General features: G+C 56.0%; 2 protein-coding genes and 1 long non-coding RNA gene across 4 annotated transcripts; 2 read left to right on the top strand and 1 right to left on the bottom strand.

The window, feature by feature from the left end:
* Positions 1-4,093: 4,093 nt before the first annotated feature.
* Positions 4,094-10,662, top strand: OGFOD2 (2-oxoglutarate and iron dependent oxygenase domain containing 2). The gene is made up of 7 exons (XM_068911350.1): positions 4,094-4,325; positions 4,496-4,552; positions 5,886-5,996; positions 6,980-7,079; positions 8,245-8,369; positions 8,840-9,097; positions 9,973-10,662. Exons 1-7 carry the CDS (start codon positions 4,203-4,205, stop codon positions 10,246-10,248), a joined length of 1,050 nt encoding a protein of 349 aa, XP_068767451.1. The 5' UTR covers positions 4,094-4,202; the 3' UTR covers positions 10,249-10,662.
* LOC138061411 (uncharacterized) lies at positions 10,311-12,213 on the bottom strand. Its single transcript, XR_011135138.1, has 2 exons — positions 12,002-12,213; positions 10,311-10,893 (listed from the first exon to the last, which is right to left on the bottom strand). It is a non-coding gene; the product is annotated as an uncharacterized lncRNA (long non-coding RNA).
* Positions 12,214-12,242: 29 nt separating this feature from the next.
* ARL6IP4 (ARF like GTPase 6 interacting protein 4) lies at positions 12,243-17,296 on the top strand. Of its 2 annotated transcripts, XM_068911351.1 has the most exons (7): positions 12,264-12,330; positions 12,695-12,860; positions 13,012-13,187; positions 13,464-13,799; positions 14,268-14,385; positions 16,121-16,190; positions 16,412-17,296. In XM_068911351.1, exons 3-7 carry the CDS (start codon positions 13,028-13,030, stop codon positions 16,466-16,468), a joined length of 741 nt encoding a protein of 246 aa, XP_068767452.1. In that variant the 5' UTR covers positions 12,264-12,330; positions 12,695-12,860; positions 13,012-13,027; the 3' UTR covers positions 16,469-17,296. The 2 variants fall into 2 exon arrangements, with proteins under 2 accessions (XP_068767453.1, XP_068767452.1); XM_068911352.1 differs by lacking the exon at positions 12,695-12,860 and having other exon boundaries at positions 12,243-12,330.
* Positions 17,297-17,640: the final 344 nt, after the last annotated feature.

Raw genomic sequence — 17,640 nt, 5'->3', positions numbered from 1 at the left:
AAGGGGAGGACACACAATCAGCTTTACTCCATCAGCCTCAGGGCAGGGCCAGAGGAGTTCATGCCTCATGAGAAAGGGGATGAAAAAGGGCAGGGACCAAGGGAGCTCAGTGCTAAAGAAGCAGGCATGACCCCAGCCCCGCCTGAGCAGAGAGGGGTTTGCTGGCTCCACCTGTTCCAAAATAGCCAAGCCTGTTTGCTTTGGAACGATAAGACAGCAGGAGAAACAAGCCGAGCGTCTTGCTCTCAATGCAAATCTCTATTGACCATATGCACTTTCGACAATGTTCAGTGGTGCCATGCACCCCGTGAGTGCAAAATAAAAACTTTCTGGGAGGGATCAGGGGACGGTTTAAAGCTTCTGTGTAGAACTCGGGCATCAACTCTCTTGGCTTTGGAGCTACTGAGAGAACTATTTCCGCGTCTTTCTCTCCACCCTTAAAAACAAGAGGGTAACACGTTCTTCCCAGATACTTCGTGAAGAGCAACTGAGAAGGCATAGGCTTGCCTGTAGAAGGGAGAGTTCCTGCTCTTGCAGGGAACCATCTTATGGACGTGGAGTATTTCTGCAACACATGTCCCAAGCTCCCTGTCTTTCTGCAGAGGTACAACGTAACCAGCGACAAAAGACCCCACCTGTAAAAAACTGTAGCCAGGGCTTTAGCCACGGCTGGAGGATCTTTCTTCTGCAGAGGAACAGCTTCAATCCACTTAGTGAAGTAGTCGGTCACAGTGAGGACATGCGTATTGCTCTGGCTTGTCTCAGGAAAAGGTCCTGCATAAACAATCAAGAAAAATCAATACAATGCTGTAATATCACCAAAATGAGGAAGGTAATAACCCAGCCCAGCAAAACGATCACTGCAAAAAGGAAAATGACCACAATCCTGCTCTGCAATGTCATTTGGCCGGTACATTTCCGTGACATTTGTCAGCAAAAATACACCCATCAGTCCCAATTCTGGGAAGCAACGCACGCTCACAGGTCGTAGAGAGGAAGCGGAGCCAATCACATGGATCAGGTTGCACCTCAGTAGGCTGCTAGGGCCTCGGGTGCTTCCTCGTCACAGACGTAGGCAGCTTTCGCTCACAGGCTGCTTTGTGTCTGCCACGCTTCCTGACGGCTGGTGTGGAAGCCTTGAAGAGCCTGTTTGTCAGCTGCAAACCCTCACCGTGAATGTCTAATCCCAGCACTTCCCAGGGTGATTCCACTTTGACAGGCCTTGCTTTCCGTGATACATTCTTGTTGTGCTCTGCGTTTTGGCACGTTTCACACGTTTTGATCTGGAACGGGAAAAACAAAGATCATATTAAAAGACTTTAAAATACGCTGACAAATTCTAACAGATTCAGTCTGTATGGGTTATGAATAGATGAGTGGGGCAGTACACCTGGGCCCCTTCCCTGTACCCAAAAAGAACAGAGGGAAATGGAAGAAATGGGACAAAATGCAATAGGCTGACACAGCTCAACCTCACCTGACGGCTTTCTCAGACACAATAACCAATTTTCTCATTGTGGCCTAGAGCTAAGACATTTCTCATCCTGCTTTTTGGCAAACATTTAGTGTATTTAAACACTCAGGCTGGAGCCAAGGGGAATTAGTAACAGAGCTCTGGGAAAGGCTAAATTATCTAAAGGAAGGAGAACAAGTCACATGAGGAGAAATATCACAAAAGAGATTAAGAGGTTAAAGAGCAGCCATTACTAGACCCTGAAGGCTAAGTTCTGGGACTGAACTTACTGATTATCTTAACAACCTTAGCACAAAAAGAAGAAGTACAAAGGCGAAGTTTATTGAAGACAAAAATTGGGAAGTGTGACCAAACGACGCAAGTAAGAACACGACAAAGAATAGTTTTACAAAGCGTAAAGTGACATGCATGAGGAGCAAACAACACACTTCTGCTACTAGCTAGAAAATCATCAGCCCTGGGATACTGGAGGGGCAAGAGCTGCTCGGACCATGCAGTGTAACCCCCCCCATCTTCAAACCACGCTGTGCCACAGAGCCCTGCTGCAGGGGACCTTTGGCAATACAACAGGTGAGGCAGAAGCAGCCAAAGAGAGCTGGTGGAAACACCGAGCTCCTCCTCCCACTACAACAGTCTAGGAAAGTTGGCTCAATTCTGGCAGGAATCCAGCGTGGCCAAAGCTAGACCCAACCACGCTCATCTGAAACAATCCCACGCTCCCATGCCGGCCAAGCCTGCCCTGCATGAGGAGGCCTACCTGTGCAGGTTTCCTGACGCTCAGGGGAAAGACATCCAATCTATCCAGCTGCCTCAGGCCGTTCCAACAGTTTCACCTGCAGAGTTACTTAGTGCGTGGCTTCAAAGCAACAGGCACTAGAAACGACATCATCCCTGCATTAGGGCTCTTTTAGCTGCTCATTTGGGACTCCTGCCTGAACATCCCGGGAAATGCTTCTGACATTGACACTGTCAATGCTGTAAACTTACCCAGTCCACAACATCCTTCACAATCCCCAGCCAGTAGTACCGGCTCTGAATCCTGTGCACGGTCTTCTTCTGGCCCAGGTGGTTCCCAATTTCAGTGAAATGGCTTTCCAAAAAGACTTGCCGCCTCCGTTCGGGATCCACAATCACCTCGCGCTTTTCTTCCTTCTTGGGTCCAACATAGTAGAGGCAGCCACCTGCAGAGGTGAGAGAGTTATCAACCGAGCCATTGCTCCACAGCACGCCACTGGGCTCAAGCCACTCTGCAGAAGTTTATCTAAAACAACACGCTCTCACAGGCTTTTGAGCTATCCAGAGTGAGGTAAGGGGCCATTTTCCACAGTAGGAAAAACAGGTGAGAGACAATGAAGTAGGACTGTTGCCTTGGGAGCTTCTGCAGTACCTTTGGAGAAGCAGCTAAAAGGGAATTATCCCCAAAGAAACCCAAGAACCTCTTACCTGCACCCAGGGCTGAGCAAAACCGTCTGGTAAAACAAGGCCACCCTGGTCTCCAGAGGCCAGTTACGGCCTACCTTGCTGTGCACTGGTGTTACTCCAGCTCACTGCGACCTCCAGGCTGTGCACCAAAGGCACGAACAGGGCCGGAGGGAGGCAGCTGGTACCAGCAAAGGTACCTCCCAGGGCTCCCCCTCTGCAGAGGGTGGAGAGGCCTCCTTGTGGGGGGGGGGGGGAGGAGAGAGAAGGTCCCTGTCCCCACAGACACCTGCTGTCACGTCAGGGGTGAGCGCGGTGTCCCCGTCCCCTCACACCTCTGCCCCCGTGTCGGGGCTCCCTATCCCCACGCATGTCCGCCCTCTCCCTGCACCCTCTCCACCCGCTGGGCCCTCGCGGCAGGCCCCGGCCGGGCTGCTGGGCCGCCACACGCGGGCCCCCACCGTCGATGACGAATTTCTGGGCATAGCGCTTGAGGTTCTTCCTCTTGATGGAGCAGAAGCTGGGCGGGAAGCAGCCCTCGGCCAGCAGGCGGTAGATGTCCTCGAACTTGCTGCTGGGGCCGCACGACTCGGCCGCCACCACCTCCTCCTCGGCCACCTGCAGCGCCGAGTCCATGGCCAGCATGGGCCGGGACCAGGGCCGGGACCGGGGCCGGGCTGCACCCGCCGCCGCACGTCCCCGCCCCCCGCCCGCCCAACGGCCGCTCGCGCGCGCCCAACCGCCGCCCGCGCGCGCCCGAGCCCAGACCCGGCAGGCGGGGCCACGGCGCCGGATGACGCGCGGGCAGGGGGCGTGGCCGTAGCCCTCAGGGACCGTCTGCAAATAACCCCGCGCGGCCGGCGCCGCACCGGGCGGGTTCTCCCGTGGGGTGCCCGTGGCTCCGCCGCTGTCCTCGCCGTGGAGGTCCCCGTCCGCTTCGGTGCCCCGTCAGCCCCGCGGGGCCGGCAGGCACCGGAGGCCCTCAGGCTTCCTTTGCTTCGCCGCGCATCGGGGCAGGCGAACGCTGCGGGGCAGCGATTTTTCTCCTGCCCTGCAGAGAGTGAGCCGCGATCGCTGCAGGCCCTGGGTTGGTGACGCCTTTGAAATTCCCAGAAAAACAAACAAAAAAGCATAAAAATGGGAGAAAAGAGGCAAGTTGCGAGCCCCCTCGTTTATTCTCGCAGTCAGGAATTTGCCGACGCCCCCTTGCTCGCCCCGGCGCGGCCGGAAGCGGCGCGCAGCGCTCCCGGGCGGAGCCGTTCCGCGGCTGGACCGGGGCCGCGCGTGCCGCTGGCGTCCGGCGGGAAACATGTCCGCGGCCCGCCCGTTCCTGGCCTGCGCCTGCTTCTTCTCGGACAACGTCTTCGTGGGGCGCTACGGGCTGCACGTCCGGTACCGGGACGAGCGGCAGCTGCGCCGCGACCACGGGCGGGTAACGGCGGCGGGAGGCGCGGCGGGGCGAGGGGCGGCGCGCGGGCCGCCGCCCGGTACCTCAGAGCCGGGCGCAGAGCCCAGACTAGAAACGCCCTGAAATGGCGTCGTTTTTACACGCGCACGTTCGTGAGCCCGGAGGCGGCTCGTGACAGCGAGTGTTTGTTACAGGCGCTGAGGGAGCGCGGCTGCAGGAGCGACGAGGACTTTCAAGCAGTGCTGGGAGAGGTAAAGTCAGTTTTGGCGACGCCCGCCTGCGGGGCCGGCCGGGCCCTCGGGTCTCAGGGGGTTTTACCTCAGTGAATCGCAGTTCACCAGCTCTGAGGAGGGGAGAGGAGCTGCCTGCTTCCTGGGAGCTGAAAAGTGAGCATCCCAGCCAGGTTTCCTTCTAAGCAGATCCCCCTGTCTGTAGGGGAGGGGTCCCCGGCATTTGGGGGCCGGTCGTTTACATGACGGCTGAAGAGAGCCAAGGTGACTTGCCAGAGCCAGAGGCAGGCGCTGGGCCAGGCAGAACTGAAACACGCTTCCCTGGTTTGTCTCCGAGTGCCTCCCCCTGCTTCTTCCTGATACAAAGCGTGTGTTGGAGACCAAAGACAAAAATTCCACGCTGGCACCTGAAGCCAGGGCTGGATGTTGTCAGGAACCGATTGGCTGACGACGCGCTGAAAGTAAATGCTGCAATTCAGCACGTTATGATAACGGACTCCTGCACCACCCCCTAACTGGTTTTAGTCATGTGGCTCCCAGCTGTCTTCTAGTTCTTCTCCTATCCCCCCCTTTTGTGAACTACTTAAAGAGTTCCTTGACATGGCATCTTTCACCCAGGGATCCTACAGAGTTCAGATAAGGTCCGCCAAGGAAGGCGGCACTGCCTCAGGCGTGCAGCAGGAACTCTTCCCCAGGGCACCCCAACAAGGAAGGGCTGCGCTACTCAGCAGCCTGGCTTTCCAGGCCCGGGACAGAGATCTGACACGGAACCAGCTCCAGTTTCACTCCCCCCCCCCTTTTTTTTTTTTGCTATGGAATGTTAAAACTAATTCACGTGGGTTTATTAAATAGGAAGAACTGTGTGAATCAACTGTTACTACAGCTGTCTCCTCTGAAATGACAGAGTAGTCTGTTCCCACAACACTTAATAGTAATCCCTTCATGACCAGTCCTTTCTCCCTCCTAGCAAGTGTCTTCATTTTGGACAATGATTATATTGCCAGAACATAAGCCAGACTCCTATAAAAGCATAAGCTGGCAATTCATGAGGGGTCAGAAGGCTTGAAAGGGTTGAAACCTCACAGCTCCACTTGACACATCCGTGGAAAGACTTCAGGGTCATTTTTTAACACATCCTTGATGGTAATGTGTTTTAAATCCCTCTTAGGCATTTGACTTTGCACAGCTTTATTACACTTGTCTTGACCACAGAAAAGCAAAAGCACACAAGCTCTGTCTCCTGGAGGTGCCCTGAAAAAATAACTGGTTTAAAATCAATGAGCAAGTTCCTGGAATTGTTTTAGATGCAGCCAGCCTTTGCTTGTCTAACAAGATGCCCTGTTGTTCATTCCAGGTCGAGGCAGAAGTGCAGAGAAGAAAACAGTTAATTCATCAGTCAGCGGAACGGAAAGCCATCATTTCACAGTGTTACAAACCAAAGCACCCAGAAGTGTATGTTCTGCAGGTAGACAGTATGTTTGGAATCTGTTTTGCACCCAAGGAATTGCTTGAGTTCATTTTTTGCAATAGGAAGCCCTCTTCTCCTCAGGCTCCTGCACAGTTCTGGAGCTGGACTGATTTAAAAGTAAAGTGACTGTCACAGCCTAGCATATTTGCCAGGCAAGATTCTGCCTGGTTTACAGCCAGATGAGGGTAATTATTTATTAAAGCTGCCCCAGCACCCAGTACTGGGCTCAGAATACGATTGGTAATTTAGGCCTAAAGCATCACTGCAGCAAACACAGTGAGTGGAGTCTCAGGAACAGCCAACAGAAGTCAGCACTTAGGGGCTTAACATAGACAAGTTCCTGGGTATCAGCTGAGGGGTGGCAGCAAGCTGCTTGCATGTATAGACCCCAGACGAATGCAAGCTAGCCCTCTTTGTTGTGGGCTGCGCTGAATTTCAATTTGCTTATGTTTGCAAGACCAAAGGCTTCCCCAGTTGGATATTACTACAGATCAGCAGTAGCGTGCAAACAAGTTCTCACAGACTTAGTGTTCCGTGGTGCTCTAGTAGCAAGTTCTGCTGTTGTCTGTCACAGTCTCGTGGGGAAGCGGTCACAGCAGAGCCTAATCACTCTGTTGTGCCTAAGCCATGACAAAATGCTAACTATTAAGAATGACTTTGCGCTTACCTGCTATGTGTCCAAAACGCGAGCCAGGCTCCTCTCCCATCATGCCAAGGATAAATCTGGCCAGTTATACTTAGAAACACCCATGAACACAAGCAAGCAACCACCCACCAAGGAAAATAAATAACATTCTGCATTTCCTGTCATATAAATAACCCAAGTGTGGCTATCAGCCTTGGTCCCTAGACTCTACATAGTTTCCCATGGCTGTCTGGAAGTCTGTTTCCTTGTTGGGCTGTAAAAGCCTGCATGAGCTAACTGTTTCTCCGTTTTTTGTTTTTTTTTTTTTTTTAAATCATCCTCCCCTTGATGCAAGGATTCATTCCTGGCCCCAGAGTTTCTAGAAATCGTGAGCTACTGCACATCACCAGATGCTCATCTCGAAGGCCTCCTGCGCTACACTGAGTCCTTCTCAGGTAAAGGAAACAACCCATCAGCAGCAATGAACTCCCAGTGTGACACTGCAACTTCAGTGATGACAGCTGTTTTTTCGAGCCCTGTCTTCAATATCTGAGTTCTGATACGCAACCAAAACAAGCAGGATGTTTTTTTCTGCCTGATGAGAGCCTCTGGAGAGGCAGTAGTGTGCAGCAGCTACACTCGGGATGAGATCCTGTTTTCTGCTTTTCCAGCCCCAGTCTGCTGATGTCTCACCAGAGACATCTACCTGCAGCAGGGCTGAGATTTTGGTTGTACCACGAGCTCACAAGGAATCCTGCTGAAGGAACCTCATTAGCCTGGGGGCTTGGTTTTCCCCTCCCCTAGTGCTTTACTGTTTCAGTCAATCCCCTTTGGTTATTCAGAGCTGGAATATTTTCAGTCTAGATTTCAGTCTCTTTAAAAAAGAGATCTTGGTTTTCTGATTCCCTGGTGGCATCCATGAAGCTGTTTCCCTACAAGAAACACTATCAAAATGTAGAGGGGAAGCTGCTGCAAAGTTGCCTCCTTTTCTCAAGACAATGAGGGGGCAGGGAAGAAAAAAATAATGCTGTGTTATGTTCGGGGCTCCCAGTGGTTATCTGTCCAAGGAGTGGTTGCCAGGCACACAGCCTTTTCACGTGGTCTTCATCTCAGCTCCTATATCCTTAATACTGAGCCTCCTTCTCCCCCCATACAGACCTTTGGGGCCCTACCCTGAAAGGCCGCACACAAAACATGGCCCTCCCAGAAGGTTCACACTGGGCAAGTGACCCCCCCCCCCCCCAAACGACCTTGACTCCCAGTCACCTGTGAGGCTGGATTCGGACTGCCTGGAATGAACTGTTGATGCAGTCTCCTCCCTCCAGAGCTTATGGACCCTCTTGAGGCATTTCCTTGGCAGCTACAGCAGGCATTTAAATCAGTGCCAGGTCTTCAACTGGATGGGGAAGCCAGGAAGCAAAGGGCCAGTATGTACAACAGATTTATCCCAGAGCCTGTCCCAGGAATGGTGCCAGTCCTTTGAGCAGCCCAAGCACAAGGTGAAATGCGTGGGTGCTGCGTCCTCACTGATGCTAGCACCACCTAGCTAGACCGCGTGGCCGCCAAGTACCTCTTTTCTGTTGTTCTCTGCACTGAGCAGCGTCTCCCTTCTCCTGACAGATAAGAGGATCTATCGACTGCCAGTGTTCACAGAGGAGTTCTGCCAAGCCTTCGTTGATGAGCTGGAGAACTTTGAGCAGTCAGAGATGCCTAAAGGCAGGCCCAACACTATGAATAACTATGGGGTAGGCCTCGCTGGCTCTTGTTCTTCTTCCGGGGGAGTGTTCATGAGCAGATGCTGATTACCTCCTTGCTTCTCATGCCTTCCCCCTCCAAAATGGGCATAATTTGAGTATAGCCTCCTTCCAAGTGAAAGGGCTGAGGGAATGTGTGCTACTTGTCCAGAGACAAAAGGACAGGGCAAAGCAGGGGAAGGGGATGGGGGCTGATTATCTCGGAGCAAAGAGCACCTTATACTTAAGCAATACCCTTTTAAAATGAACACTCAACTTTTGAACTTACTGTCTGTTCACCATCACTTCCCACCTTGACCCTCTTTCCTTTGTATGTAGCTGGAGCCTTTGCTCTTCATTTTTTAATCTGAGCAAGTAGCAGAGTTGAAGAATAAGACACAGCTCTGCAGCAGCTCTGGTGAAGCAGCAGATGTGACCCAGTTGCTGGTCAGCTGTTCTCCTCTCCTCTCTCTTTGGGACAGGTTTTGCTAAATGAGCTTGGGATGGATGAAACTTTCATCACACCCCTGCGTGAAAAATACCTGCGGCCCATAACGGCACTGCTTTATCCTGACTTGGGGGGTGCCTGTCTGGACAGCCACAAAGCGTTTGTGGTCAAGTACTCACTACATGAAGATCTGGATTTGAGCTCTCACTATGACAATGCAGAAGTCACTTTAAATGTTTCACTGGGAAAAGACTTCACAGAAGGCAACTTGTACTTTGGGGAATTCCGCCAGGTACTGAGCATCTTCCTAATTTGCACCCTTATCCTATTCTCTGCCACCCTCCCCAGTTTCAAACCAGTAATTGTGTTTCAGGAAGCTGCGAGTAGCTATGCTGAAAGCAGTGTTATTAATTAGAACTCTTAGAATAGAAAAATTAGATTTTTCTTCGACTGTAGTTTAGACTTCTGTCTAGAGAAACCCATAGGTAGAATGACTAGGGAGCTGCCAGGAGGAAATGTTTGTCAACTTCTGGCTAATGTATAAAAAAAAAAAAACCAAAATAAAACCAAACCACAAACAAACACCCCTCCCCCCAATTATTCACTTCTGACAGTCAAAACCACTCTGCCCTTCCCCCCCCCCCTTTTTTAAATACAGAGGTTATACATAAGCCTTTTCTGCTACAGAAAGAGTTCTCAATAGTTAACCTAGTTGCAGCCAATTCAAAGAGAAGATATAGACAGCTATCACAGCAGAAACTGGAGTGAAACAAACCAACCCATCTTTCCACGCTAAAATAATGAGCAGGGAGGTGCAGAGAGAGAAACAGAAGTCATTTAAATCTGTGGCCCCTATTCCCAGGGGAATCCTGGCAAGAGAGGGGTAATAACACCGATACACCAGTAAAACAGCTTTTTTGACTGAAACTCTGTGTTTAAATCCCCTCTGGACCTAGCACTGTCTGCGTCTTACTTGCAAACAGTTGTACTGAACTGCTGCCAAGTCACCGCAGAAGTGACTGCATTTCAGAGCTGCAGTGAGTCTTCTCCATTTCACTTGCTGAGTGCTGCGGGTGAAAAGGTGGCAAGTGAAAGCTGCAACTGTTTGAGCACTGTCCTGCCAACGACCTTCTGGTGAAATGCTGTATCTGCCTCCCTTTGTTCCAGGATCCCACCCCTGTGCCAAAGTACATAGAGATCGAACACGTGGGAACCGAGGGGCTGTTACACCGAGGAGGACACATCCACGGGGCACTTCCCATTGCCTCCGGGGAACGCTGGAACCTCATTATTTGGATGAGATCATCTGCCATCCGCAACCAGCTTTGTCCCATGTGCAACAAGAAACCCGACCTGGTGGAAGCAGAGGGGTTTGGAGATGGGTTCACAGACACCCTTGAAGATGATATGCCTGAGACTGTGAATCTCTGTTCTTTGTGGTAGCAGATGGTAGGGCATGATTTCTTAAGACTGAGCTGGCTAAAGTTGCTTTCTGACCTCTCAGACCACGTGAAGGGACTCTCTGATGGATGCATCAGCCATGTAACAAGTAGCTGTCACCTGGAAAAACAACACAACAACCAATCCCGCTGGGGTTAGGGAAGCCAGCTGCTTGGCAGGTGAAGAGCTCGTACTTGGGCTAGCCTGGGCTCGCACTCAGCCTTGGGCACTGGAGGAATGTTTGGAAGATGTAAAAAACCTTAGCGCTTTGATTCACTGCAGAGGTTGTGTAAATACATTCAGGTATGCAAGAAAGACCAAAGCTGCTTGGCCTTTGTGAAGACCTCTGTGCCAAGAGCAGCATTGTGGGTCCCCCTGTAAATGGAAAAGAATCATACAATAAAGTTCTACACTTACCGCTCCTCTGCTATTTGCATGGACTCCTGTTCTCTTCCAGATGAAAGGGAAGAGCCTTTTGTTGCTAGACGGCAATGAGGTTGCTGGAGCTTTATCTAATCCAGGCTTAGAAATATTTGTCAGGAGCAATATAAAGAGATGATCCCATAGGGTGGTTGAGAGCATCTCTCAAGGACTCTACCGGCTCTTCGGGAGCAGATGTTTCCCTTTCAAAGATACTGTGAACATCAGCTGAACAAGCAGAAATCAGCTTTAGAGACAAAGCTCTGGGAGCTGCCTCTTACGTAACATAGCAAAACTTTCCAGGGGAAGGCAAGAGCGTACAATCTTAGCCCAAATGGTTAATCCCCCTCCTTTAGGTACAGGAACAGGTGGGAATATAAATTAACCATCTCAGCCTGGGCACAACAGGCAAGCAACTCCTTAACTTGGCACTGAGATGCCTTGGTGACTAATGCATTACGAGGGTCACAGGTTCTCTCTGTCCCACCACTAGCTAGTTGAGAGCCTGAAACGAGAGCTTCAGATGGAAAACTCTCTCATCTACAAAACAAATGAAAGATGCCAGATATTTTTTAATTTGGCTTCTGCATTTGGCTCTGTAGAGAGTTAATTGCGTGTATTTGATATACACATACTCCACTGCATTTTTAGGGGGCTCTTTTCACTCATTTATTCAACTCCAATAATTACAGTGTATGGACTTAGCATAATCAATGATTTTGAAAGGCTGAATGTGAGCAGTGCCAGTATAATTACCACAAAGAGCACTGATCTTAAGCCTTCCCAGCAGATGTGCTGTAATTTTGGCTGGAGATGCCATTAGCATACAGTGCTGATTAGCTTTTCATTTGCAAAACTCATTAAAATTGCATCTTGGGAAGGGAAATGTCCATTATATTTGTGCACTGAACCCCACAGTCAGCACCAAAGGGCTTTTTTTTTCCCCCTCCTGCTTCCCATAGCAAAAGCAATCACGAAGCCTTGATTTCCTTCAGCAGAAAATGCCAGCGTTTCCTATTTGCATCTGAACGAGGTCAAGAAAATTACGTTAAAGAGAAATACCACCCTAAGCCTTCTTTTGCGCCGCACCTGGGTGCGGCAGAGGCCAGCTACAAACGGCTCCCCAGGCCCAGCCCGGGGGCAACACCAGCATCTCCCCCTTGTCCTTTAAAGGGGGAACCAGGAGGTCGGGGCACCGGCCTGTATTCCCACCCCCTGCTCACTTATTCCCTCACCTCACAACTCGCCCTTAAGTTTCCCTCTTTGTAAGACTGGGATACCGCTTAACACGCCCTTAAGCGCAGTTAGTCTCAGGCTAAACTCATTCGCGCCTTACAAGCAAAGTCACGGTCCCCGGTAAGGGGGGGGGGGGGGGGGGGCACGTTCAAGGCAGTCCGAGCCCTCCGGCTTCCTTCGAGGCGGAAGAGGCGCGAGGCGGAGCTGCGCACCAACCGTTTACCCCGAGGCCTCGCCGCAGCGGCGGCACCTCCGTGCAGCCGGGGAGCCCCCTTCCCATCGCAGCTCCTCCCGCCGCCGCCCGGCCGGGCCCCCGCTCCGCCCCGGAACCAACGCGCGCGGCTCCTGCTGCCCGCACGGCGGCCGGAAGCGGGGAGGCCAGCGCGGAGGCAGCGGCCGTCCCCGAGGCGGCTGCCGGCCGCGGCCGCGGTGAGTCTCCCCTACCTGCGCCCCCCCCAGCACACCGGGCGGGAACGGGGCGCGCATGCGCGCTGGGGCCACGGCCCGGGGCGGGCCCGGAGGCGGGGGCGGGGCTCTTAAAGGGCCCGCGCACGCTGGGGAGGGGCTCTTAAAGGGCCCGCGCGCGGTGGGGGCGGGGAGGAACCGCGACCGCGACCGCGACCTGAAGCCTGACCGAAGGCGGCAGCCCAGCTGCGAGCCGGGCGGGCGGCGCGCTGCCTCGCCAAGCCTGCCGTTGGCCGAGCGGCTCCTTCCCAGACGCCTCACGGCACCCCCTTCACCGTTTGTTTTCCTTTGTTATTATTATTCTTTTTGGTTTTTTTCCTGGTTGAAGTTGCCGTTCGGAAACGACCCTCTGGCCCGCCTCAGAGCGTAGCCGCCCCGCTCGGGAGCGAGGCCGGTGCCGGGGCGTTCTTGGACGAGCGAGCGCCTACACCCCGCCGCCTGCGGCCCGACGACGCCCGTTTCACACATAACCCCCTTCCCAGAAGCGCAGCGGGGTATTAACACCTCCTTCCTCCGTCTGGGCTAGCGCCCGCTCTCAAGTAACGGGGGAGCGACCGACCCCGCGCTCGGCGGCGGCAGGGCGTCGCGGGGGGCTCGGGGGGCCGCGCCTGGGGCCGACGGCAGACGCGCGGCCTGTCCCCGCAGGGGCGGCGGCGGCGCCATGGCTCGCAGCCGGGGCCGGAAGCGATCCCCGAGCAGGAGCCGGAGCAGTTCTCGGAGCAGACGGGAGAAGAAGGAGAAGAAAAGGAGACGAAGCGGCCGGGACTCGCCCCGGGGCAGCCGCTCTCCCGCCAGGACGCGGAGCGCCGGGTCTCGGGAAGGTAGGGGCTGCCGAGGCCGCCCTGTCCCCCGCGTCGCCCGGGGCAGGTGTCCAGCGAGGGCCCCGGCCGGGCGAGAGAGAGGATCCCTGCTTTCAGCTAACTCGGTGCCTTCTCAGCACCGGGTGGCTTTGCCCGGGCGTTTAGGGGGCTTCGTTACTCAAGCAAGAGGGAAACCAGGCTGGGAGAGAGGGGCAGTGTGACACACGGAGGGTGAGCAGCGTCTCCGCGGCTGCAGGGCCGCTGCTGCTCCGCTCAAACTCTTCTCGGGCATTGCAGAGAAGAAGAAGGACGGAAAGGCCAAAAAGAAGAGGAAGGCGAGTACGTCTTCTTCTGGGACAACATCTTCCTCCTCCAGCTCCTCCTCGTCTTCGACGTCCTCCAGCTCCTCTTCTGACGACTCCAGCGACAGTGACGCCAAACCAAAGAAGAAGCGACACAGCAAAAAGAAGCAAGTGAAACAGAAAGACAAAAAGAGGAAGAAGAAAAGGAGAAAAAAGAAAGTGAAGAAGAAATCGAAGGAGGGGGCTAAGGAAGAGCGAGCCACGGGGGAAGCGGTGCCCGGCCCCTCACTGGAGCAGTGGCAGAAGGAGGCGCTGGTGGACTCTGGGCCAGGTAACGCCCCGTTTCCCTACTGCTTAGGCTGGGGCAGAAAAGCCTCGCGCTGGGGAAAGCCCCGCGTGCGTCGCCGCTTACGGGGGTCCGCGTGAGGTGTCCAGGGGTAGCAGGGCTGCACACGGAGGGAAACCCCGACTCTCCTCCCTCCTACATACCTTGGCCTTCTTCCGGCGCACTGAGTGAACATGAGGCGCCACAGTCACAGGTTAATTTTTGAAAGGTTTAGATCGAGTTTATAAATGTGAGCTGGGAACAAAGAGGCCACGTGAAAGGACATGGTTGGCAGTGACAGCCTGGCAGAGCCGGTGCTGCCTCTAACGACATGGAGCTGACGTCGCTCTGCGTGGTGGATTGCGGCTCTGCGAGCACCGCCGGGGAACCAGGGCCACGCGTGGGGCGGTTGGACGCGGCGCTGTGCCCCTCGGGCAGGAGCTGGCGAGGCTCTTACTAACTGACGCGTTCCAGTTTTGACAGACGAGCAAAAATCCCGAATCCAGGCTATGAAGCCAATGACGAAGGAAGAATGGGACGCGAGGCAGAGTGTCATCAGGCGAGTCGTGGATCCCGAAACGGGCAGAACCAGGTACGGTCCCCTGGAGCAGAGATCATCATCGCCTGCACGGCGGCAGCTTGTCCGTCCCCATCTGCATTGGGTGGGGGGGTCCTGGAGGATGCAGGTCCACAGCACCACGCACGGAGCCGGGTCTCCTTCGGCAGGGAGGGCCTGAGCCCGCCCCTCGCAGGTCCCGTCCGTCAGACCTAGCGTAAGCTACCAGGAAGCAGCATCTTTGGCACCGAATCCTCGAGCCGTGCTGGGACGCCGTGCAGGGAGCTCTGCGCTGGCTGGCCTCTCCCCCGGCGCTTACCACCGCGAAGGTCTCCGTGCTCTGGACGAAAACAGGCACCCTGTTGACTCCAGGAGCGTAGCCGCGGTTTCCAGCAGCTTGTGGGCAGGCTGGAGGGCAGGGGCGCGCGGCCACGGCAGGCTGGCCTCGGCAGGGAGCTGGGCGATGCGCAGGCACCCGGCGCCTGGCCAGCCCCCACCCGGGAGCCGTCACCCCCCGCAGGAGCTCTGGGCCGTCCGCCCTTGGCTCTTGTTCTCATTGGTGGGAAGGAGAAATGCCGATACTCAGCAGGCCAGAGTGGTCCAGAAAGCTGAGAGGTGGTATAAAACGATCTCTTTGGCTTTGCTTAGGAGAGCTGCGAAGGGCTGAGGTTTACAGGCAGGGCGAAGTTGCTACCATGTGTCCGGCGGTGGCCCGATCCCGCCAGGTGCTGAGGGCCTCTAGCGCAGCACCAAGTGCTTGCGGTGTGCATTAGCGCCACTGGGCGTAGGGACAGCTTGGGACTCCGACAGCAACCGGGGGGGGGGGGGCGAAGCGGAGAGGCGCCGGACACCTCCCTGCCCTGCGGCTCCACGTGCTTGGCTTTCAGCCCCGAACGCCGCTGGTCCGGGGGGGGCTGCCCGCACCCTCGGCCCCGGGGAGCCCTGCGTGCGAGTGAGGCGGGGGTGGCCACCTCCCTTGGGGTTACAGCCGGTCACACTGAAGTTCGTTTAGCTGCTGAAGAGCCATGACCCAGTTTTTAATAACCTGCATCTCCCCGGCAAGGGGAAACCATCATGCTGCAGGGAATTGCGTATGACAAGTCCAGGCTTAAAATAGCAGGCAGCCTGCAGGGCCGGGGCGGGGGGGTGCAGTGAAGGGCTCTTCCCCGGGAGGCACGGCATGCGGGCAACTAAATTCCCGTTTGTCTCGGAGGTGCGAGCCACCTCCGGCACTGCTGGGGATTTGCTGCAGCGAGGTGCTCTCCGGTCGGGCTGCCTTTTGGGCCAAAGTTGGCCCGTTTCTGAGTAGCTCTGCGGCCAGGACCAGACCTGAACTCAGTTAAAAAAGGGTGGGATTTTTTTGCAGGCTTTGGTGAGCTGCCCTTGCCAGCAAAGCCCCCGCAGCGTGCTGGGAGACGCTGTTATTGTGGGTGTTTTCTGCACAGCAGCACTGGCGTTAATCCCAGCAGCCGCCCACCAGACAAGCCTAGGGTGCTAGCGAAGCTTGGGTTGGCCAAAAAAAAAAAATATTACGCCCATAGTACAGCTTCAGGGAGCGGGTGGCCAGTGAGGTTGCCCAGTGTGACCTCAGCACGCCAGCCCGGCACCCCAGCGGCTCGCCGGCGGGCTGGTTTGCTCGATTTCATTTTCCGGCCCCCGCAGCTGGACGGTGCCTGAGCTGGGGCAGGCGCGGGGCTGGCGCCGTCCGCAGCGGGGAGGCGGCGCAGCCGGCGCTCGCGCGAGCCCTCGGTGCCCTGCGTGTCTCTTCCAGGCTCATTAAGGGAGACGGCGAAGTGCTGGAAGAAATCGTCAGCAAAGAGAGACACAAGGAGATCAACAAGGTAGCGGGGGCAAGGGGCGCGTTGGCGGCGGGGCAGGGGGCAAAGCCACGGGGCTGCAGCGCCCCAGGGCCCGCTCCTGCTCTCGGGGGGCCCCGCGGCACCCGGGCGGCTCTGCTGGAGGAGCCGAGCCCCGCGGGTGCCGGCGTCCTTCGGCCTCGCAACAGCAGCGCCGGCTGCGTGCCAGCGTGTCTCTCTCTCTCTCTCTCTCTGTCCCTTTGCAGCAGGCCACCCGCGGGGACGGGCTGGCCTTTCAGGTGCGGACAGGGATGCTGCAGTGACGGCGCCGGCCCCGGCCATGCCCGTGGGCCTGTCCTGCCTGCGGGCGGCCGGCCCACGTGTGACACTGCCGTTCTCCTCCGCGCCGATGAGCTGGATGCGCGCCGGCAGCGGCGCACGGGGACGCTCTCCTGCGGGCAGCCTCCATCCGCTCCGTAAGTGACTGACGGGGAGGAGAGACTTTAATGGTTCCTCTCCTGGTAAAGGGCGGCTCCCCCCCCTCCCTCCGCGCCAGGGCTCAGGAGCCCACCCCGCGGCAGGATGCGTGCCGGGGCAGGGGTGACACGCCGCGCTGGCTGCCGTGTCTGCCCTCCACAGCCTGCCTGGCTGCGCCTGCCTCTGCCCTGGCCTCCGCCGGCTGCTTTTTGGGATGGTCGGCTCACGGGCCTGCACGCGCTCACCCGCGCTGTTCAGAGAGCGGCAGCTGTGCCTAGGGCGCCATGCGCCCTCTCCCGCTGAGCCCCCCCAGGACCGGGGGCACACACCGGCGCGAGCTTTGGTCAGCCCTTGGGCAGCGTCCTCCCGCGGTGCCGGGCGCGCTGGCCCGCCGCGCAGCGCCAGGGCAGGCGGGTCCCGCCGCGCGGCAGCCCGGCCTCGCCGGACCTTCCCGCGCACGCACCCTGTGCCCCTTCCCCGGCGGCCTTCGTGGGGGGCCTCTGGCCATGGCAGCTGTGAAGCAAATGGCTGTTGCTTCCCCCCCATTGCAAAAATCCATAAATCCAGAAAATAAAAAAAAAAAGTGGTGGTTAAAGGCCCTGCAGGACCGAGCTGCCTGGAGGGTCTCCAGCATCTGGTGCTTGCTTTAACTCCATTAAACTGGCTCCCGCTCACATCTGGGGTTCTGTGACTTTCTGGCGTCTCCCAAATAAGCAGACAGAGAGGAGCCTTCCCATTTCTTTAATCGGTGTCACGCACAACGACACTGTACACACAAAGCACACCAGGCGCGGGGACGGGGCGCTACCAGTGAGGAGGAGAAGGAAGCCGCACAGGAGGTTGGTCGCGCGCGAGCGCGGCTGCTGCTCGGCCCGGCGCCCGCGGGCATGCCCGCCGGCAGCGCCCTCCGCCCCTCTGGGACCTCCACAGCGATTTTTTTTTTATAAATAAAATAGAACTAACGTCGTTGAATATAAAACTGACAGTTGAGGCTACCAAGAGGCAGAGGGTGCTGAGG

Source organism: Struthio camelus, chromosome 17 (genome assembly GCF_040807025.1).
Source record: "Struthio camelus isolate bStrCam1 chromosome 17, bStrCam1.hap1, whole genome shotgun sequence".
In the NCBI taxonomy this organism is placed as follows: domain Eukaryota; kingdom Metazoa; phylum Chordata; class Aves; order Struthioniformes; family Struthionidae; genus Struthio; species Struthio camelus.
This window is presented reverse-complemented; position numbering and strand designations above follow the sequence as displayed.